General features: G+C 33.1%; 2 protein-coding genes across 2 annotated transcripts; both read right to left on the reverse strand.

The window, feature by feature from the left end:
• Positions 1–221: 221 nt before the first annotated feature.
• On the reverse strand, positions 222–1,925 carry LOC130676967 (uncharacterized). The gene has a single exon (XM_057483479.1). It carries the CDS (start codon positions 1,923–1,925, stop codon positions 222–224), a length of 1,704 nt encoding a protein of 567 aa, XP_057339462.1.
• Positions 1,926–5,982: 4,057 nt separating this feature from the next.
• Positions 5,983–7,467, reverse strand: LOC130677229 (uncharacterized). Its single transcript, XM_057483908.1, has one exon. It carries the CDS (start codon positions 7,391–7,393, stop codon positions 6,428–6,430), a length of 966 nt encoding a protein of 321 aa, XP_057339891.1. The 5' UTR covers positions 7,394–7,467; the 3' UTR covers positions 5,983–6,427.
• Between the last annotated feature and the right edge of the window lie 16,868 nt (positions 7,468–24,335).

The raw sequence follows: 24,335 nt of genomic DNA on the forward strand, positions 1-24,335 counted from the left end.
ATAATGCTGCTCTGGCAGAATTGAGAGAGCTATGACCGATACCGTTGTCAAATCTCTCGGTCAGAAATTTTAGCGTTTTCTCAGATGAAACTATCAAAGGGTTCTTATCATATGAATATTCCAATGCCACCATAATTTCAACGTCCCATTGTATTGTTTGATAGTAGATTCCTCCAATGAAGCTATCATGATGTCAACTGCTTCTTTCGGTGTCCCTCTATTTATGAGCGCTTCGCTGATAGCCTGGCGGCAACCAGGGTAAGCTTTGATGCTAGAGGATGTTGACGCGATCTACAAGGAGACACAAGCAAATTAGTACTTGCTTCTAGCCAAACCCAATCACTATCCGCCAATCTTTGAAAGGCTGGAAACCAATTCTGCGTTGGCCAATAAGGTAATATCAAAACACCCTTAGCTTTATCTTTTTTAATTTTTCTGATAACCTTTGCCACCATTGAAAAAGGAGGAAAGGCATAAAAGAACCATTTACTCCAAGAAATAGTAAAAGCATCAAAAGCCCACGCATTAGGATCTCTTTTCCAGGAACAATAGACAGGATATTTCGAATTAATTCTAGATGCAAATAAATCAATTTCTAAATTCCCAAAATTCCTTACTACCATGTCAAACGCATAATTCGCAAGCTCCCACTCCGTATCAAAATTATCAATCCTAGAACACCGATCTGCTTCAATATTATCCTCCGAAGGGATATAGGATGCGTGTACCCATAGTCGACGTTCTTCACACCAATTCCAAAATTCTTGAGCCAGTTTATGTAAGCCAGCGTATCTAACACCGCCCATACGATTAATATAAGCCATAGTAGTGGTATTGTCAACTCTTAGTAAAATCTCCAAATCACGCAAATCTGACGCAAAACACTTTAAAGCTAATAAAGCTGCCTTTAATTCCAAATGGTTAATATGTAGAGCTCTTTCTTCCTGATTCCACAAACCATGTGCTCCTTTCTTATCACAAAAGGCACCCCAACCTGATAAGGAAGCATCCGAAAAAATTATTCGATCATAAATATTTTTTCTAATTTTTCTACAAGGATTTAACAAAGCTTTTTTCCACCAAATCCAATCTTCTTGGATCATGCCAGGTAACTTCATAACTGCATCAAAATATCCGCCACTGTTATTTAAAGCTGTTATTTTTGCTCGCTCAAATAATCGACAGTGCAATAAACTATATTCCACTGCTTGGCAACAGGCCACTAAAGACCCCAATAATTTTGCAAAATCACGAATTTTAACCTCTTTTTTATGCTGAAAAATATTAATTTGATCTAACAAAGCTTTCCTTTTATCCTCTGGCAGCTCCACCATCATTGAATGGGAATCCAAAATAAAACCTAAATATCTGCACCGCCAATCAGGTGTTAACATTGATTTTTTCCTGTTAACAATAAAGCCCAGACGCTCTAGAAGATCAATGGTCACTCTGAGATTCTCAGCGCATTCTTCAAAGGTACTTCCGAGACAAAGAAAATCATCAAGATATAAAACTGAATAAAAACCTCTTAAACGAAGAAAACTAATCACTGGTTTCATAAGTTTAGTGAAAACATGCGAACTTGAACTCAAACCAAAAGGCAAACAAACAAATTCAAAAATCTGTTCCTTAAAAATAAACCTTAAGAATTTTCTATGGCTCTGCCATACAGGAACTAAAAAATATGCATCTTTGAGATCAATCGTACCCATGAACCAGTCCAGCTCCAAAAGGTTACACGCAGACCTCAAATCCTCGAGCTTAAAATGCTCAGTTTGAATTAAAAGATTCAATCCTTTCAAATTTAAAATAAATCTCTGTTTACCATCTGATTTGGGAACCAGAAAGAAAGGAGATAAAAATTGATCCTCAATAGGCTCTTCTCGAATAATCGCCCCAATTTCCAGAAGTCTATCAATTTCCATTTTAATATACAGAGATTCCTGCTCCGACCAGGATCTAGCTGGTGGTGGAGAATCCTGAGATGGAGTAGAAATAAAAGGTATTTTATACCCCCTAACGCATTGAATAACAAACTTGTCGTTCGTAATTGTCTTCCAGACCTTCCAAAATTGGCTTAAACGACCGGCAAATTTACTTACTTCATCTTTGGAATTTAACGTGTTTGATTCCGATGACGAATCTGGCGATATTGACTCGACTTCGGGTAAGCTGGTTGTTTTGGTTGGTTCTTGAAAGTTGGCGGTTTCTTTGAAAGATGATTTTTGTAGCTCGTCTGAGTAACCGCCTTCTGTTGACTCGACGAGCTCCGGAAGTTTAAAGACGACAGTGCCGAAAAATTTTTCTTGGGTAGAGAAGATTTCATTTCTTCGCCTACTTTTCCCATTGCCTTAACTTCCTTGACTTTATCAGCCAACTTATCTCCACAAAGATAGTTATCAGTAATGCGCTTTTCTAGAGTTGAGGCCCACTGCTTTGAAAGATTAGGAAGAATACAAGCCTTACGCGCAACAGTCTGCGAACGATGTATTTCAATGAGCATTTTAGATGCAGCCCAGACATGATCCAATCTTTTTACATCTTCAGGAGCCTTAGACGTCGCAAGAGACTCAATGACTGGAGAAAGAGCTGACAATGCCGAACCCGCAAGCTTCTGCGTCCAGCAAAAATAGGTATCTCTCTTTACCGCGGACTCCTTCAGACTTCCCGATACTTTGTCGTTGAGAATAGGAGGCTCTAGTGAAAACTTCCCAGTTCTCGGGTACTTTTTTAACAACAATTCTTTATCCTCCTTTTTAAGACCGTCTGTAATATATTTTTTCCAACGGTTTGTTACACTCGATTGTAAAACTAACTGAGGTTCATCAGCAGCCGGCTCAGCACCCATAATCTCAAGAACAGTATCATCGAGGGCCCACGGAATATCCTCAGAACTCTTCTCCTTAACTTCTACCTGAGTAGAATCCGTAGTTTTGGCTGTAGGTTCCGTAGTTTTGGCTGTAGGAGCAGAATTAGCAGTAATATTTGGAGGTGGATCAAGTTCAATAACAGGAACCCGTATTTTTCTCCGATTCTTTCTTCGAAGGATTTTCCTGAGATGTTGAATCAGTATTATTAGAAGAATCATTATCCACTCTACCAGAGTCTATCTCCTCAGATGAGTCTGCAACCTCCGCATCTGGATCACCCGGAGGAACAAGTCCAGAATCATCTATGGAATTACAAATAAATACATGGTCTTAGCCTTAAAAAACTCAGTGATACTGAATTTTTTTTTTTTTTTTTTTATAATACTTTATCTCATGTTTATATTAAAACTTTCAGGTAAAATCAAAATATTTTGCACAAAAAATTTTTTATACCTCTCGGGTAAAACAATAAAATTTGAATGACTGTCACATAGACAAAAAACTTAGAAAGAGAGAGAAAGAAAAAAATAATTATTTAATTTATGCCTCTCGGGCTTGTCATATAATTATGCATCTCGTGCTTAATTAATGATTAAAGCCTCCCGGACTTAATCAATATTGACAAAATAAAAATTACCTCCAGGACTTTGGATAGGATCTATAAACTCTTCATTTGTTCCCTTTAATAAAAATAAATCTCGAAGCGATGAAATACTCGCAAAGATATCATCCACTCTTTCTTCGACCTTCTTCAATCTTTTCGAATATCTTTCTTCACTAGATCTTTCACGACTCCTCGAACGTTTCTTATGCCCCATAATAACCCAAAATTAAAATAAACTCAATAAATTAAGTAAAATTACACAATTATGCTCAAACGTGTGGTTTGTTTGACACAAAAGAAATGAATGAGGAAATAACAACGGAACAGCGTTGCGATAGTTAGATCAGGTGATATAAAAAAAAAAAAAAAGCTCTAAATGTGTGGTAAGTAACATGAAAGTAGTGGGACTACCTACGTAATCTCGAAGTGCGAGACACGTAGGATAACAGAAATTGAGTATTGTTTTAGAATTAAAAAGAATAAGTTAGAATTAAATTTTTCTGAATCCTCTTTTATTCTTCTGAATCCTCCGCGAGAACAGGAATTGGATATTATTTTAGAATTAAGAAGAATTGGTTAGAATTAAACATTTTTGAATCGTCTTTTATTCTGTTGAATCCTCCACGGGAACAGGAATTGAATATTATTTTAAAATTAAAAAGAATCAGTTCGAATTAAACTTTTTCCAATCCTCTTTTATCCTATTGAATCCTCCGTAAGAACAGAAATTTAATAATATCGTAAATTAAAAAGAATTAGTTAGAATTAAACTTTTTTGAATCCTCTTTTATTCTCTTGAATCCTCCACGGAAACCGAAATTAAATCTTACTTTCAAATTAAAAAGAATTAGTTAGATCTAAACTTATTCCAATCCTCTTTTATTCTCTTGAATCCTCCACGGGAACAGAAATTGAATATTATTTTAGAATTAAAAAGGATAAGTTAGGATTAAAAATATTGAATCCTTTTTTGTTCTTTTTAATCCTAACACGATAATAATTTTTTTGCTAGATGAAGGAGAATTAAAAAGGATTCATTTTATGTTCGATCTGAATTCTCCGGAGAATGAAGAGTATTAAAGAGTATTAAGTAGTATTAAATATGTCTGCTTTTTTAATCCTTCTTAATTCACTTTTTTAACCAGGGAAGAGGGAAATCCCCATGAGGGCCCAATCAGAACCCATTCGGGAAATCCCAAACAAAAATAAAATAATTTATGGTCAATATTTCCCAATTGGGGCCTGAGCGAGACCTAAGTGGGAAAACCCAACGTGAAAATAAAAACCTATTGTAATTTTTTCCTATTGGGTTCTGTGTGGGACCCAAGTGGGAAATCCCAACGTAAAATTTTAAAAATCATTGTTATTTTTCTCAATTAGATTTTGTGTGGGGCCTAAGTGGGATATCCCAACGTAGAATTAAAAAAAATATTGTCATTTTTCTCCATTGGGCTCTGTGTGGGGCCTGAATGGAAAATCCCGGCGTGGAAATAGAAAAAATTAATGTAATTTGCCCTATTGGTTTCTGTGTGGGGCCTAAGTGGGATATCCCAACGTAAAATTTAAAAAAATATCGTCATTTTTCCCTATTGGGTTCTGGGGGGGAACCAAGTGGGAAATCCCAACGTAAAATTTAAAAAAACATTGTTATTTTTCCCAATGGGATTCTGTGTGGGGCCTAAGTGGGATATCCCAACGTAGAATTAAAAAAAATATCGTCATTTTTCTCCCTTGGGCTCTGTGTGGGGCCTGAGTGGGAAATCCCGACGTTAGAATCAAATAATTTTTTTCACCTTTTTTAAGGGGTATCCCATTTTGGCCGCAAAAAATAAAAATATTTTTCTTTAACGGCAGCAGAAAACTTTTTCTATACACAGAAAAAAAGCATATCTTGAACCAAGAAATAAAATGTCTTCGAAATTTTTTTCTTGAACCAAGCGAAATTTTTTACTTTATTGAAGTAAAAAAATTATTTGGATCAAGAAATTATTTCCTTCGCGGAAGACAAACTTTCTTAGTCTGACACATAAATTCTTTAAACCAAGAAAAAACTTTCTTGGTCCCAAAAATTTTTTTTTTGGTTCGAGAAGATTTTTTTTCCAATTCAACAAATTTTTTTTTTGGCTGAAAATTGTTACGTTTTTAAGTCAAGAAAAAATGTCTTGCGCTGAAACGAAAAAGTTTTTGAACCATGAAAAATAATGTTTTAAACCAAGAACAAACTTTCTTGGCCAAGAAATGTGTTTTTTTGTCGCAAACAAAAAAAAATTTTTCAGCCAAGAAATTAATTTTTTTAATTAAGCAAATAAATTTATCGAGCTAAAAAATTTTATTTTTTTTTCATTTTTTTATTGAGAACAATTTTTTTTTTTGCTTAAATATTACAAACAATGCTGTGAAGCAAATAAATACTGCATCAGAAGCATTTATAAGGGATATTTTTACATATATTTTTATCATATATGACTTTTTCATACGCGTTCATATGATAAATCGTGGATTTTGAAACAGGATTTACAGTATTCAACAGAATATGAAAGTATTAACATTTTAATCCTTTTTAATACTATCAAATTCGTTTCTTCAATCAAGGTACACAAACACACTGTATTTCTACCGTAGATATACCGTAGTTATACCGTAAAAATACTTATGCTTAATAAATACTGCAAAACACCGTAGAAATGACGTTATCGCAATCCCGCAAGGGACATGAAAAGATTTGAATTATCTCGAATATAAGGGTCAAAATTCTTTTGCAATTTACAATTTGCGGCAAAAAAAATCCGTATTAATTTGAATATTTGGTTTATTATTTAGCTAAAAATTTTTTGAGTCTTTGATGTTTTAGCTTCTACGAATTTTGATATCATTTTCTGGATACTATTGATTTTCATCAATTTCAAATTTACCAAAATAAAGTTTTATTCTCCGATAAGATGATCATCTCCAACTAACTACGAAGTTGTAACTCTATTGTGTCGATTAAATAATTTTTTATTTTTTTTATTAATGTAATACCTAAAGAGATCGTAGGTTTTCTTTCGTGGATTTTTACAAACAACTCATGAATTGTTTTATTAATCGAATCTTTTTTGCAGGATATTATGAGCATATCATCTGTATTCGTTTTATTAATTAATATTTGCTGGCATCGATTGTTATTATTTTTGCTATGATCAACTGTATAAATATTATTTAATTGTCGATTTACGAATTCTTCACGACTCAGAATCATATTGATGATACACGTGTACAGTGTATCAAATAGTTCAGCAGTTTTTATAACTTTTACTGTCGTAATCCGCGAGTTAATCTGTATAGAAGTTGGTTTACTGGCAGCAATCCTTTTTAAATCATGTACGCGCAAATTTGATAACTGTTCAAAACGTAAATTTGTTATTACAACTAACATTATCGTAATTGCAGTATCAACGGTAGCACGTGATGTTATTTTATAGAAGTTGATTGATTTAAAATTATAAGTGTATTGAAAGATTATTCCGAATAACTTTTTTAAGCCAACTATATCAATATTGTCAGCCAACTCGTTCAAAGTAGTACGATTGTGTCGGGGAAATCCAAATTTAGAAGCTGATACAGTTAAGAAAGGGTTTAATTTACGTATCGTTGAGTATATGATATTGATGTAACTCACCGTTAATTTTTTGCCATTTTTATTTGATGCTTCCTGTAGCTTTTTCAATGTCTCGATAATATTTTCGTTATTCAAATCATGAATATCGATATTTAGCATTTGTAATTTTTTCAAATGCGCTCGGCGAGTATTAATCGTCGAAATACGATATTTCATTATATTCTGGTAAACCACAATGTTAGAATCAATATGTTGAGTAGATGCCAGATCATCAAATAAATTAGGATTAGATTGCCTAGCCAGCTTGTTGATTGTAGTCATGATAAGAGTGGTTACTGGCTATATGCCGAAATTCCAAAACCCAAGTCAATCAGTTCGTAGTATTCAACTTAAAATCAAATTCTATACTAATAAATACGAAACAAAAACTTTATATTACTTGCCAATGAGTCATTTGTATAAGATTTCGCTATCGAATGCAATATGCCTTACAATGAATTCATCGTCTCAAGCGTCGAAAACTCGAGTATATAAGCCACATCATCGTAATAAACAGATAACAAACGGTTTTGTTATTTTATGGAAGTTCAAAGTTTGTGAGTGCATGTCCCCACACTGAGAAAAAAATACTTTTATTAAGAAAATTTGCTTAATGCAAGAACATATATTTTTAGTTTGTTAATAGTTTCAAAATATAAATGTTTGTCTTGAAATAGAAAAGTCTAAAATGTAAAAAATTTATTGAAATAATTTTTTAAAAAATTTAACAGATTACACAGTAAAAACGATTGTGTATCTGTGTTAAAAACGGTCCGTATTAAAATTTGTGTGTTGATTATTTTGTGTCAAATCAACACAATTCTTCGTGTTACTTTAAAATTTTTAATCGATTTACTCTTCAACACTTTAAAAGTATTACTTAGCATAAAAATCGATATTATCAACATTTATTAAGGCCATTCTTCGAGGGTGCCCCCACTTTTTTCCAAAAAAGTACTAGAGCTGCAAAACTTTAAAATCAAATTAAAATTATTTAAAGTAATAAAATGCAATATATGTTAATTTTTTAATGCATGAAAAAATTTGCATATTTTTTTAAAATCATTAGCTAATGCTACAAAAATCTAAAACCCGAGAATGAAAAATCATATTTTCATTGACCTTGACCTGTCAATGTCACATTTATTTTCTATAAGTAATAAAAAAAAAATTATAATATTTTTTGAAAAAAGGGCTTCGTACAAGCAATTTTATAAACTCGTAGAAAATTAAAAAAATTACTTACAGTCATTATAAATACCTAGTTGAGCGTAGTTTCTTTAATAAATTTCAAAACAATATTCGCCATTTAGTAACTTTTTATTTTGACAGATGTAAACATCAGGTCTGTATAATTTTTTGGGTGCACGCGAAGGTGCTTGAATATAGTAGCGGGAAAAATTAAATTTAATAAATTTATTCCTTTCAATCATATCAATAATAGAGTTCTATGTATCATTACTTTATTTAAGTTTATTAGGCGGTTTTGAATCACCCTGGAAACAGCCTGGAAACACCCTGGGAGTTGAAACACGGTGGGTTTGTGCCATTTTATCACTGTGTATACACCGTGTAACCACCGTGATTCCGCCGTGTTTCCAGGGTGATTCAAAACCGCCAGGGTATAAATAAAAATTTTTTTGATTCAAAGTATTAAATAAAAAAAAAGGTATATATATATATATATATTATAACGCAAAAATTATACGCTAATCTCTGCGCTACAACTTCGTTCTCTGTCCTTAGCCTTCGGTCTCAATGCTAATAGGGCGCCAGGTAATTTTTATCACTGGAATCACCAAACCAGTAAATTACGAAAATTTTAATAATTTTTGATCTGTGGAATTATTTCATAAACCACGCATAAATAAGGTGGATAATTTTTGATCTGTGGAATTATCACCAAAACCACGCATAAAATAAAATTCAAAACTAAAACTAAAATGTTCAAAACTTAATAGCAAAACAAGACAGAGACTGGAGCACTAAAAACAGAGTTACGGTATGCCGTGGTGTCGCTCAGTGTGTAGGTTTATGGAGAGAGGGAGTGGTCCGGGTTAAATCATCCCAAACTCGTGTAAATTATTAGCGGATTTGCAATTTTTATTTAACAATAAATCAAATACTAGAACATAATACAAATAATCTTACTCTCTATAACAAAATACTGAATCCGAAAAATACAACGATCCGGTAAATCCGGACGGCAACTTGGCATCTAAATGATGTGCGTCAAAACCTTATAACTAAATTAATTAAAAATAATTAATTAAAATAAATTAAATAACTGGAGCCAGCCGAAACTCAAATAGTATTCGGTGAACGGGAACCATAATCCAAATTCATTACTCTAGATATTTCCTTTAGCAAAATCGTACGACTAACGTACCTGGATCTCATTTTGACGTTAATTAGGCAATAATTACCTTACTGACTAACATATTCTCTATAATTATTTTATAAAAATAATATTAACAATAGATCGCGAACATGACTCTAAACTGTAACTACTTTCTCATAATTTTCACGGACCTTACATCTTTTCTTTAACTAAAACCGTAGCATAATACCTCAAGATTCTAACTCAAACTCGATTAATTATTTATAATAATTATCTCATACCTGATTACTGATGAATAAAATATCAAGTAACGTCTCACACTGTTTAAAGCAATACTTCTGTAACGATAACTCCAACCTGTAGCCTTCTGAAGCATCACTCCTGAACACGTCTGCTCGCTTCGAGCGACCAGAGTCGAATCTCTTACTGTACTGCCCAAACTAAAAACATCATCGCCATCTATACCGGCTCTCTATACTTTACTCCATAACTTCAACTCGATATTAAGTATGGATATCCCAATGTGTGCGCTCTCCTGGACTTGGCTTCGGTGAGATCGCAGACTAAATTCTTAAATCTAAGTGACCAATGGTTACCCTCAGCAGCACACTGGTCAAAGCTGTCCACTGAGGCCTACCAACAAAACCCAAAACTCCAAAAATGACCAGAAATAGCGGCTTCTACAGCGATAGTGGTCACTATACCATCGCTGAGTCCTGCCAATCATAATAACAATAACTGATCTCTTACACCTAGACCATAGTCCTTATTTTGGAGCGCTAGCATTTCAGCTAGACCTCTGCACTCCACATGGAAGTCTCATAGGGTCAGGCAAGCATCCTGACATCAGATACAACCGGGTGGCAATTACTTGAGCCCCATTCCACGGTTGCTCCGACTTTTCCACACACTCAATAAACCGAAAACTGAAAATTCCAAAACTCAAACTTTATCTTTTACCATACTCTAATCTCAACCCATATCCCATAATAAATTTCTCATATAAATTTTCTGTAGCCAAACGTTACTCAATATTTTATCCTTAAACTATAACTCGATCACCAAAAAAAAACTATATAAAAATTGTAATTTACTGTAACTAAATTCTGAATCTTGAGTTACCATGCTCGGTTATGCCCCAAAATCAGTTGGTGCTTGTGACGTCAACTCAATCCAAGCCTCGTCCAAAAAAATAACGTCACAATATATATATGTAATTGAATGTGATTATACCTGGCTAATTGTCAGACCAGTGACCATACACTGTGAAATATGACGGTGTAAAAATTAGACCTGGAGGACTTTACAGGGCCGTGTGGTGTAAAAATTCTCTCGGTGAAAATTTTCCATCCGTGTAATCATAACCCGGTGTAGTCTACTTTTTTTATACCGTTCCATGTTACTCGGTGAATTTTTGTTAAATGATCATATGTATTCATTTCAATTATATATATGGGGCATTCCACGCCAAATCGACCACTTTTGACCCCGACCCCTTTCGATTTGGCTGAAAATTTTTTTTCCTTTTATACCCCATTAAAATCATTTTTCAGAAAATTTTCAAATTTTTTTACCCAACCCAAAAAAAGTTATGAGTTTTTCAAAAATAAGGCTTTTATTTTATCAAATAGCTATAACTTCTTCAAGAATTGACTAATCGGGACGTTTATTTTTTTCAAAATTTTTGTCATTGAATGTACTTTTCAAAAAAAAATACAAAAAAATTTTAAGATGAGAAACTCTATAAAATTTTCGGCTTTTTTGAAAAAAACCGTGATTTTCTTAAAGTTCGCAATTTTTATTTTTTTTTTTTATTCTCTTAAAAAAAACATCATTTAATTCTGCAATTTTTCCCGCCAATCCTAGAGTGGGCCGACTATTCCTACTATTTTTTTTTATCAATTGAAAAAAAAATTTTTGCCCAATTGGGCTTATTTTGCTAAACATCAGTCTGGAAATTTTTGAGGATTTATAGATGACGTCCGACTTTGAAGAATTGAGACGAAAAAATTCATTGATAGTGGTAATGTTTAAAAAAATTTGGATTTTTTTCAAAAAAGTGGAAAAAAAATTGAAATACTTATAAACAATTTTATTGTAACTTTTTTTTAAAACTAGACGTAAAAACAAAGAAGATGAAAAAAAAAAAAATTGCCGTTTGGTTTATTTTTGACCATGTCACAGGCTGTCGAAAAAAATATCTAACGTCCATCGCTATTTCAAAAGCCTGTGACTTGTTCCAAAATAAACCAAACGGCAATTTTTTTTTTCATTTTCTTTGTTTTCACGTCTAGTTTTAAAAAAAAGTTACAATAAAATTGTTTATAAGTATCTTCAATTTTTTTTCCACTTTTTTGAAAAAAATCCAAATTTTTTTAAAAATTACCACTATCAATGAATTTTTTCGTCTCAATTCTTCAAAGTCGGACGTCATCTATAAATCCTCAAAAATTTCCAGACTGATGTTTAGCAAAATAAGCCCAATTGGGCAAAAATTTTTTTTTCAATTGATAAAAAAAAAATAGAAGGAATAGTCGGCCCACTCTAGGATTGGCGGGAAAAATTGCAGAATTAAATGATGTTTTTTTAAGAGAATAAAAAAAAAAAATAAAAATTGCGAACTTTAAGAAAATCACGGTTTTTTTCAAAAAAGCCGAAAATTTTATAGAGTTTCTCATCTTAAAATTTTTTTGTATTTTTTTTTGAAAAGTACATTCAATGACAAAAATTTTGAAAAAATAAACGTCCCGATTAGTCAATTCTTGAAGAAGTTATAGCTATTTGATAAAATAAAAGCCTTATTTTTGAAAAACTCATAACTTTTTTGGGGTTAGGTAAAAAAATTTGAAAATTTTCTGAAAAATGATTTTAATAGGGTATAAAAGGAAAAAAAATTATCAGCCAAATCGAAAGGGGTCGGGGTCAAAAGTGGTCGATTTGGCGTGGAATGCCCCACATACATCTATACATAGGGGTAAAGGGGGGCGGAGAAATGGGCCTCCTAAAATTTTGAAGATGGAAAGTATTTGGGCGGGGGGAGGGGCAAAATAGGCCACTGAGCCAAAATGGGCCCCATAATTTTGAAAATGTAATGCGTTTGGGTGGGGGGAGGGACAAAATGGGACATTGAGGCAAAAAGGGCCACTGAGGTAAAATGGGCCGCTGAGGCAAAATGGGCCCCACAAAATGTTGAAGATGAAACGTGTTCGGGTGGGGGGATGGGCAAAATGGGACATTAAGGCAAAAAGGGCCATTGAGGCAAACTGGTCCCCAAAAAATTATTAACATGAAAAGTGTTCGGGGCGTGGGGAGGGGCAAAATGCGTCACTGGGGCTAAATGGGGGGTAAAATGGGCCCCCAACAAAACTCTGTTATAGATCAAATTTAACGGAATATAGTATAGGGCCAGATAGCTCAACTGGTATAGCACTCGGCGCGATACCGAATTGGTCTGGGTTCGTTTCCCAGTTCGGGCTATCTATATTTTTCTCAATTTATCTATAAATTGTCTTATTAAGAAGGTTATTTGCATGTTTGTATGTTTAGGTTTCCACTATATTTAAATGGGCCCCAAACAGAATTCTCTTGGTGTAAATTTTTCATCCGTGTAATCATAACATGGTGTAATCTACTTTTTTTACACCGTTCCATGTTACTCAGTGTATTTTTGTTGAATGATCATACACTGTAAAAAGAGCGATGTTAAAAATGGCCTCATTTTGACTCTGCCCGGTGTTAAAATAAAATTACACCGGTGTAGGAGGAGTAATTCACCGGTGTTGAAAATATCGGTGTTAAAGCGGGGTAAACTTCGTTCGCTCAGAGTATTAGCTTTGGAAAGCTTATAGAACACAAAAAATATCTTGACACACACAAACTCACGAGCGCACACACGAACACAAGTGAGCTTACACATGCATACGCACACAGACGTGAGCTCACACACATGACCTCACACACGTGAGCTCACACACATGACCTCACACACGTGAGTTCACACACATGAACTTACACACGCGAGTTTACACGCATGAGCTCACACAGACGAGCTTTTGAATATGAGCTCACACATTTACATACGAGCGCACACACGCGAGCTCACGCATTTGAACTCACACTCACACACGAGCTCACGCACATGAACTCACACACACATGAGCTCACGCATTTACATACGGGCACATACAAGCACACACACGTAAGCTCACACGCTGAGCTCACTCACGCACACACGTGAGCTCACACGATCATACAAACATACACACACGCACACACGTAAGCTCACACATGCACACATGAGCTCAAACACGCGAGCACACACACATGCACACACACTCACACAAACGCACACATATGTGTACATATTTCCAAAGTGAAATATTTTAACACCGAATAATTTCATTTAACACCGGTGAAGAATACTTACACCGGCGGCGGCGTTATTTTCACACCGCTTTGGGGGTTCATTTAACACCGAAAATTTTAACACCTACACCGCTTGGACTTACCCGGTGATTTGAAAATTTTTTTTTTTTAAGGGGCCCATTTTGCCACTCCTCTTCCCCGATATATATATTTCAAAGTCTTCCTGCCCATTTTACCCCCCTCCCCTAAACATTTCATGCTAAAAATTTTTGGTGGACCATTTTGCCTCAGTGACCCATTTTGCCTTTCCCCACGCCCCGAACACTCCATGTTAATAATTTTTTGGGGACCAGTTTGCCTCAGTAGCCCATTATACCTCAGTGTCCCATTTTGCCCCTCCCCACGCTCCAAACACTTTTCATATTAATAAGTTTTGGAGGACCATTTTGCCCCCAAATATTTCAAGGTATACAAAATTTTAGGGGGCCCATTCCCCCCCCCCCTCCCCTATGTATATATGTATATATATAATTGAAATAAATGTAGATAATCATTCAACAAAAATACACCGAGTAACATGGAACGGTGTAAAAAAAGTAGATGACACCGAGTTATGATTATACGGATGGAAAATTTACACCGAGAGAATTCTTACACCGATATTTTACACTACACGGTCGTGTAAAGTCCTCCAGGTCCAATTTTTACACCGAAATATTTTACAGTGTATGGTCACTGGTCTGACAATTAGCCAGGTATAATCACATTTAATTATGAATATATATATATATATATATATATATATGTATATATATATATATTAGGGTGATCCAAAAAATAACAAATTTTTTTTTTTTCCAAACAGGTTCAAAAGTTTCATTTAGATAAAAAAAGACGGCTGTAAAAATTAGAGCTCTTAATATCAACATTAAGAGATTCCTCATCGTACTTTTCTATTTTCCATAAGAAAAGCATGGGAAAAATTTTTTTTACGTCTTCTGATTTTTATAAGTAGCTAACGATGCGTCATAGGAATAATTGGCAGGCATATTTGTGTAGGGAATTAAATGCTCTACAAAAAAAGATTCTTATCATTTTTTGAGGAATCTATTTGTTCAAAAGTTATTTGAGGTTGAAGTCGAATTCATATTAAATTTTGAGATTTTCTACTTTTCCGGAGAAACTATCAGACTTATTACAAAATATCATCAGACCTTTTTTGTAGACAATTTTATTCCCTAAAAGTTATTTTTAATAAAGTTTTTTCGAATTCCGCATTGTTTTCTAGTTATTTTTATTTTAATGTCAAGCTCTTAAAATCGATCAGAAGACTATTTTTTTATACATGCGCAATTAACTGAAAGTTTAACCCTTAACGGCCACACGGGGTGATTAGTAACCCCAGGCTTAAAAAAAGTGGGATTAGAGGTCTTAAACCTTTCAAATAAATACAATAAACGCCATCTGCCGGTGACAGATATGTGTAAGATGTGACTTCACTACATAGAAAGCCAAAGAAATGCACAGTGGCGTTGTGAGCGTTCGTTTTATCGGCCTGGGGTAACTAGTTACCCCAGTGTGGCCGTAACCGCAGTTCAGTCACAATATTTATTTTATTTTTATCAACTTATTTCAGTGTCAATCGATAAAATAAAGGTAAGTTGTTCATTTTTTAGTAATAAAAAATATATTTTTCTCAATTTATCTATAAATTGTCTTATTGAGAAGGTTATTTGCATGTTTGCATGTTTAGGTTTCCACTATATTTAAATGGTGCATTACCGTACGATGGACGGTGTGGCTCAATAAGTTATAGATCAAATTGAACGGAATATAGCATAGTGCCGGATAGCTCAACTGGTAGAGCACTCGGCGCGATACCGAATTGGTCTGGGATCGATTCCCAGTTCGGGCTATCTATATTTTTCTCAATTTATCTATAAATTGTTTTATTGAGAAGGTTTGCATGAATACAAAAAAAATAAAAAATTTCCAAAAAAAGTCAAAAAAAAAATTTAGAACACAAAAAACAAGTTTCAATTTTTTTTTTCTTCGATTTTTTTGACAATTTTAGAAATTTTTTATTTTTTTTGTCATTTCCTTGCATTTGCTAAGTTACCAACGCAAAAATTTGAGAACAGTCGAAAAAAAAATTTGTTTCATTTTGATTATGATTACACAATTAAAGGAACAAAACTTCCTCCTTTAATTGTTTAGCTAAACTTTGATCGATGATTCCCAAAAAACGGTCGGATAGATCAATTTAAAAATTTACAGGGGTCTTGGGGGTACATTAAGCTAAAAAAGTCCCTGGCAACATTATTTTTTTTATCGATGTCTGCAGAGTAGCTGTTGATTTACTAAAAAACCAAAAAAAGTCATTTTTTTGTACTTACTTCTGATGGATGTTAAAAATAAAAAAAATATTTTTTTTCAAAAAATGATGACAGGGTCTTATAGGGAATTCATTTAAGTTTTCGCCGCCGCCCTTCAACTTTCTGTGCGATCATTGGTACCTGAAATATCGATGATCAAAGCTAAAAGGATCATTTTCTGTTTGAAAGCTGATATCTCTGCGACGAATCGTCCTACGAGGTTAAAAAAAAAACCAAATTGAAGCCGAATAAATTTGCTAAACGATCTATGCATTTGTTTAGTTGAAAGAATTTTTTCGCGGTCCGTGGGCTCTTCGGAAAAAAAAAAAAAATTTTTTAATTTTTTGTCTTGCGGTATTTCTCATGTTTGCGCAATAACCGGAGCTTTTAAAAAATTTTGAAAATGATGCACCAAAACTAGAGATTTCAAGCTGTAAAATGTTTTTTTTTAAATCTCGATACGATCATTTTTCACCAAGTTACAGCCTTCCAAAAATCACTAAAAAATTTATAAAATTTTTCTGCTCCTTTAATTTTTTTCATTAGTGTAAGTGAATGCGAGAAAACGGATTTTGGTGTAGGTGTGGTTACCCGTGAAAAAATTATCTGATATGGCCTGATATGGGCGGTTCGGTTGTACTTCCGTTCAGGTCACCCCACCGATTGGTCTATAAAAGCTACAAATTCTGCCTCATAACTCGAAAAACACGAGATAATACATGAAATACACCGGCGAAGCCGTTTAAACAAAGTTTAGTCATGATACGTGCACATAGACGACACTCGTTACGATCGTGTATTCGTTGATTTATCATCTATCAATATCTCAATAAAAGTAAATTTACTTAATTATTAATTTTATTTAAAACCGTAAGAAGGACAGTGGCGTGTAGGTCTAACCCATTGATAATTTTATGGTAACTTTAGTGCAAGGTATGAGGCAGGATGTGATAGAGGTGCCTCACTGACGATTCCACCATCACACCCGGAATGAAACCTAATACCGTTCGGAGTCTAATGAACTTAGTTTGTTAAAGATTGTTATTTGGTAGATTAACGGTATTATTGCACAATATCTGTGATTGACTAAACAATCAATCGTTAGTGTAAATATCAAATTGTGCACACGTGGCGGTTTGTTTACGTTTAACATAAAAAATGGCGGCTTATACGGCGTCTCCGGTGAAAATGAATTTCTAACACCTTATTTATACATAAAAGTAAAAGTTCTGTGAAATTTTGAAGAGTTTTTGAGGGGTGACCTAATCGGAAGTCAGGCCGAAAAATTTTGATTCAAAATAATTATTTACTAGGTGCAAGAAAATTTTAATTTTCTGAATCGTTAAAAAAATTTCTTGTAACAAGAGTAATTTTCTTGGTTCAAGTGAACTGTATTACTTTGTGAAAAATAAAATGTAGGAAGGGAAATGATCTACATAAAAGACTCTATCACATTTTAAGATAACCCGCATGAAAAAAATGTATATGTAATATGTCTAAAATCTCGGAGGTTCGAAATTCGTCCGTTTGAGGACGTGGTGGCGTTCTACTCGCTAAATTGAAAACCGCGCGTAAAATCAAAATTGAAAGTTAATTTGAATTGATTTCAAGTTGAGTTTGAGAGTTAAGTTGTTTTAATCACTATTCTTTATTATAATATTTTATAATATTTAAAGTTAGACTTGAACTTAATTTTAAATAATAATTAAATTGTCGAAATTGAATCGATTCTTTCATTTAACTAGTAGGTTTGTGAAACTAAAACACGAGGTCTCTATTCGAAACTTATAACAAATTTATTTTAAACAGAAGAAAAATTACAAGCTGCTTGTCTTCGAAGCTCGAAGAGAATATTGATACATAATTTTAGTGTCCCACGTTTGAGATAAGTGGCGAAGGTGTCCCGTGTGGGAGGACTGGTCGAGTGGGGGAATCACGTGGCTCCTCCACTTGAGTTGGGCTCGCCTTGAGTCCCTTTAGTGCATCTGCACTGGGAGTGCCACAATTTTGGTTTGCAGACGTTTCAGTTACCTGCACGCCAACACCTTAGACACTCATCTCGGAGTCTGGGCCTTTTTTACGATAAGATTTACATTACGGTCTAGACTATAAGTACTTGGGAAAGCCCCAACAGTTTCCATCTGTTTTGGGTTTTTATAGGATCTTTTCATACTTATTTTAATTTTACAATTCTATTTCTTATTTACAAATATTTTACTTAATTCTATTGTTCGAACTTTCATAAAAAAAATGTATTATCAAACAAATACCTTTTACTAAGAGTATTTTCTATTTTAATATTTCTATTTCTATTTTAATATTTTCTATTTCTATTTTCTCTCATTGACCATAAATTTTTATATACCTTTTACTTTAAACCTAATCTTATTGTAGTTGTTTAAATTATCGAGTTTTTCCCGCGTCGGGTTTACAATTTTATTTTAAAGTATGAGGGCGCTGGGAATAACCCAGTCGTCTTAAAGGTAGTCGCGAGTACGCGAATACGCAACATATAGTTTTAAAGTATACTACAAAGTATAGCCATGAGTATACTTTCTATAAATGCGGCAAAATATCTTATAAATGAGCTATAACCTGTTATACTTAGTTATTATAAAGTTAAGATATAATTAATTGTATAGTATTACATATATGTAAAACTACACCTTAATGTATACTTTTTAATATATTCGAAATTTATAAACTAAACTATAGTTGATCGAAGATATTTATGATAGAAGTAGAAAGTATCATAATCAATATACGTTGCGAATCTATCAACGAGTATATCCCAAATATGTAAAAGAGGTATAAAAAAAGTATACAATTTAGTATAGCTTAGGAAAACAAAAATTATATCGGTCGAAAAAATAATTATCTTCAGAAAATTTATTTCTCAAGATGATTTCTTCTTACTCCAAAACAACTTACGTCTTCCTGAGAATTTTCTTCTGAGAATTCTGATTTAATTTGAGTATACTCATTATATATAATTTTTATTATATAATTCGGGTATAGTTTAGCTTGTACAAAATTTATATAACTCAGAGTATATTAAATTATAAATCTTACTTATACTGATAAAGTATAATCAAGTATATATCAAAACTGCAAAAAATAGTAGCATGAAAATATATTGAGAATTATACATTTAATTATACAGTATAATTTTAAATATCCAATTATAATTTGAGATCTACTTTTCAACTGTACACTTTTTTCATGCGGGAAGTCTGATAGTTTCGCGGAAAGTCAAATAATACTAAAATTTACTATGAATCCAACTTTGACCTCGAATAACTTTCGAAAAATTATAAGAGACCTTTTTTGTAGAGCGTTCAATATTCAACACAACATGGAAAAACATAAACTTTGAAAATAACTATTTGAAATTATAACCCGGAACCCGGTTGTCAATATGGGGAATTTTAACATTCAAATAGTAAATTTTATAATACGTGTCGCCTATTTTCTAAGTATCAGTTACGATTTTTAAAGTTCGAATAGTAATTTTTCTTACATAGACAATAAATTTTATAGTTATCCTGTCATTATACACGTTTTAATTATAAATGAAAAAATTACTATTTAGAATGATGGTATTTACTGATCACTTTATCATATTCTATGACTTGTCATTCTCAATTTATATAGTTCCTTTTTTTCCGTGAAGTATTCATTGATTTCTCAGATACACTAATTCCCGGGTGAGTGAGAAAATTCTAAACAGTAAAAAAAATTTTTCCTATGTTATTTAAATCGGAAATCGAAAAATGCGATGGGCTACCTCTAAAACTTGAATTTAAGAGCCGATCTTCTGATAGAGTATTTTGACATATTTCATCAATTTCTGGTGGTGCCAAAAAAAAAATCGGTCTATCGGTTGACCCTGCGGGCCAGCCCAAAAACTTCCCGCTGTTTTCGAGCTCAAAGAGCTCCTTGAACTCGAAAACATTATTGTGAATACATTTTCGAGCTCTTCGAGGTCGAAAATACTTTTGTATGCCATTGTTTTAAAAAAAACCATTTTTTGGCATTTCTTTCTCCCACGATATCTCGCGAACGAATTAACTGATTGAGATGATTGAGGTGGCAATCGACGCGCTTTATTGTGTCCCAGAGCTGATTAGATTGTGGAATTGATCGGATGAGTCACTTCAAAGATAAATAAAAAAACCCGTTTTTCTCCATTTCTTTCGCCAACGATATCTCTTGAACGCATTAACCGATTGAGGTGGTTGAGGTCGCAATCGACGCGCGTTATTGTGTTCCAGAGCTGAATAGATTTTGAAATCGATCGATCGAGCCGTTTCTGAAAAATTAAAAAAAAACTTAAAAAAAAAAAATTTTGAATGGAATTTGTTCAATATCTAAGAGTCTATCTAATCGATCGATACAATATTTTCAAAAAGTTGACGGTCAAAAATCTCTTTCGATTGCCACCTCAACCATCTCAATCGGTCGATTCATTAAAAAGATATGCAGAGTTTACATCCATACATGCACACACACCCACACACACACACACACATACAGATAATCGGCCATCATCCTGAAAATAGTCAGAATAGCTTCCTAGGACCTCAAAACGTTGACATCTGATAAAAATTCGATTTTCGAAAATTGGGGTGAAAACAATAACTTCTCGAATTTTCGAAAATTTACAATTTTTTTAGCGGGAAGTTAAAAAATGATGTTTTTCGGCACGCCCTAATTTTCATATTATGAAATAATTCCAACTTTTAGTGTTGATTACAAATACATTGTACAATAATCTGATGTTCTTGTAAATTATAACTACATAGAAAAAACAGGTAACTCCAATCCAGAAAAATGCGGAAAATCAAAATTATCTTGCACCAAATAAATAATTATCTTGATATTTTTATCTCAAGTCAGAATATTTTTTTTTTTAAATTCACCCATTTTTATGCTTAAATTATTTATCGCGATCAACTCTACTGAGGGTCCAGCGATAGCCGATGCAACAAATGATAATACAGATGACTTACCGGCGTTGATAATAATTTACTTCTGGAATCTTTTCACAATAAACAATATGAAAACTGTATACTTTCAATTCAATATAACAACAAATTAATTATCACCAAATTGATTTTCTTTAATCTTTCAATTACTTTTATTACGGCAACTGGGCCAGAACAATTTTACTTAAAAATCGCGGACAACACGTCCTACCTTTACAATAGCCCGGCCCTCTCTAATTATTTTTCCGCGTCGGTTTTCCGAGGGATGGGTATCACTCACGTGTTATCCCCTCTAATGACCTCGGACCCGAAATTATCAATTAAAATGAATTATTTAGATTTATTACACGATCTGAGTTATATCATAATAATAAACTAAATAATATTATTCATCAATATTTATAAACATAATCATAATTAACCCTTTAAACATTAAAATAATAATTATTTCAGTGCACTACGAGGCGGGAGGGATACATTGATTTTTATCCCCACTATATCGACTTACTCTCCCTTCGGTCGATATTTTTATACAATATATACGCGGACATGTGCTACTGACTGAAATGAAAATATTGATTAAATACATAAAATTCAAAATAATTATCAAAACATAAACATAATAAACAATAATTCCCATAAATCGTAAATAAATCATAATTAAATAATTAATCAAAACAATATCAATACTTAAATAATATTATCTTATAATAAATAAATGCGCTTTATTAGCTCGGAGGTGTTGTTAAATTCACGGCGAAATGGGAATGCGCGCGCAGCGATTCACATTTGAATCGCTACGTGACAAATTATGCATTAAGTTTAATAATATTACAATACAAGTGTTGTAATTTCATTAAACAATTTATATTGAAAATTATTTATAATTCAGTATACTGTATTAAGTATACAGTAAATCAAATTACAAATAATGTTTGTCAATTTTAGAAACTTTTTATTGGAAACTAATCAACGGTTCGGTAAAATTACAAAACGAGTAAGAAAAATAAAAATTGTTGGCGAAATTACAATGGGTTATATAATTTACAAGTCAGAGTTGTAAAAATACTGAAAATATTCGTGAACTTTTTATGACTTTATTGTAATTTCAGTTACAATTTTTTTTTTTTTTGTAACTTCACAAAAAATTGTAGTAAATCAAATTACAAACAGTATTTGTAAGTTTTTAAAACTTTTAATTGGAAACTAGTCAACAGCTCGGTAAAATTGGAAGACGTGTAAGAAAAATAAAAATTTTTGGCAAAATTACAATGGGTTGTGTAATTTACAAGTCAGAGTTGTAAAATCCCAGAGCGGATAGTACGACGGGCCCAGGCTTGGCCTAAGTATGTAAAACCTTGGCCCAAGCTTGTAAGCCAGCCATGGCCCAGCTTTGGTAGGACTCTGGAATAATAAAATTGGGCCAGACCTGGTTACTAGATCTGGCCCATGCTTGGTTGCTAGTCCTGGCCCTGAATTTTTTGCCAGACCTTACCCTAGCCTCGAGGAAACGAATAAATTTAATAAAAAAAAATTTTATTATTATTAACCTCGTAGAATTTATGATTATTAACGTTTGAACTATCTAAAGGAGGTAAATGATGTGAAAAAAACGCGGTGAAAATTATGCTGGGCTCCGGGCGTGAACTGCCGTTCTTCTAATTGCTGGGTCCGACCGATAGCTACTGGACGAACCTACTAATGTTGAACTGATACATTTATATGATCTACTTCCGTTCTGATTAACGTTCTGATCCGTTCTGATTAACGCAATCTCTGAATAAAATTCCCTTTGATAAACCGAACGTTTGGTTAAAGTAAGATTTGTAGAAATGGAAGAACGGAAAACGAGACATTTGTAGAAACAGAGGAACAGAGAATGATAAATCGGCGGGTAAAAGAGAACGAGACGTTTCTAGAAGTGGAGGAACGAAAAACGTGACATGTGAACAGCGTGCGGAATGGTAAATGTGAGGTTTGCGTCTCGGCGAAAATGTGCCACGACCGTCTAGAGAAAATGTAGTTTTAAGCGTGGCTAGAGATGGGCAATTACCGGTATTTTCAATTTATGTGACGTGACCGTCAAAGATACCGTCTTATGACGGTCACTAGCATTACAAAATTTTTTTTGATAAGTCTGTTGTGCAAATGACGGTCACAACGCCGGTCACAATTGTGACCGTCAATTACAACTATATAGACGTTTTGTGACGGTTTTTATTTTTTTTAATTGATTACTTAGTTAAAGTTAAAACAATTTTTTTGTTATTTTATGATTTTACGGATATAAAGTATGATTCCAGTCTGTTTAATTAAAATAAATCAATATTCAAGTGATTATATGTATAGTTATCGGATTATTTTGAAAAACATGTTTTGTATAAAGAATTAAGCCAATTATTATATTAATATCTCAAATTTATGACTTACATTATGACATACACATTTTTAAAAAACGAAAATTTATTTATTTGTTTTTAGGTATTTTTAAGATCATTAGATATTCATTTATTCATTACATACATAATTATAATAATTTCCTTTAAATATAAAAAAAGATTCAAGCAGTAAAATTCTTCATAAACTAACTGACTCATTTAATTACCTAGCAATAACGCATTTGGCTATGATCGTAATTTAGAATAAACAATATATTCAATTATTATTATATCCATATATATATATATATATATATATATATATATATATATATATATATATATATATATATATATATATATATTGAGACAATGTGAATTGTCATCTTCTCCCTCAGCCTTGCGGTTCCCATTTTTCCCCGTCTCGTTGCCGTCTGAAACCACCTAAAGCTAGTCATAGTGCCATGGTCACATGACTAGTTATCACCTCAACGCATGACCGTGAGGGGAAGTGGGGAGCGAGCCCAAAAACTCAGCCCTAAGACCCTACGGTGATTGAACTTCACTTCGATCCTGGATCAATTAGTGATAAGACGTATAATTTAGTTTTACTGTCATATACGAGCAATTTATTTGCGACCTTGTTAATACGGATAACTACTTTGTAAATCGGGAAACTAACTTGCGTTATAGTTGTATTACTCGCAATTCTCTTGCGATATACATTACTGTCCAAGTTTACTGATTATTATAAACAAAGTTAGTTCAAATAAATAT

This window comes from Microplitis mediator, chromosome 11 (genome assembly GCF_029852145.1).
Source record: "Microplitis mediator isolate UGA2020A chromosome 11, iyMicMedi2.1, whole genome shotgun sequence".
Lineage (NCBI taxonomy): Eukaryota > Metazoa > Arthropoda > Insecta > Hymenoptera > Braconidae > Microplitis > Microplitis mediator.

Coding starts and splice junctions, on each gene's coding strand:
- LOC130676967 (XM_057483479.1), bottom strand. CDS start 1,925: ATGGAAATTGATAGACTTCTGGAAATTGGGGCGATTATTCGAGAAGAG.
- LOC130677229 (XM_057483908.1), bottom strand. CDS start 7,393: ATGACTACAATCAACAAGCTGGCTAGGCAATCTAATCCTAATTTATTT.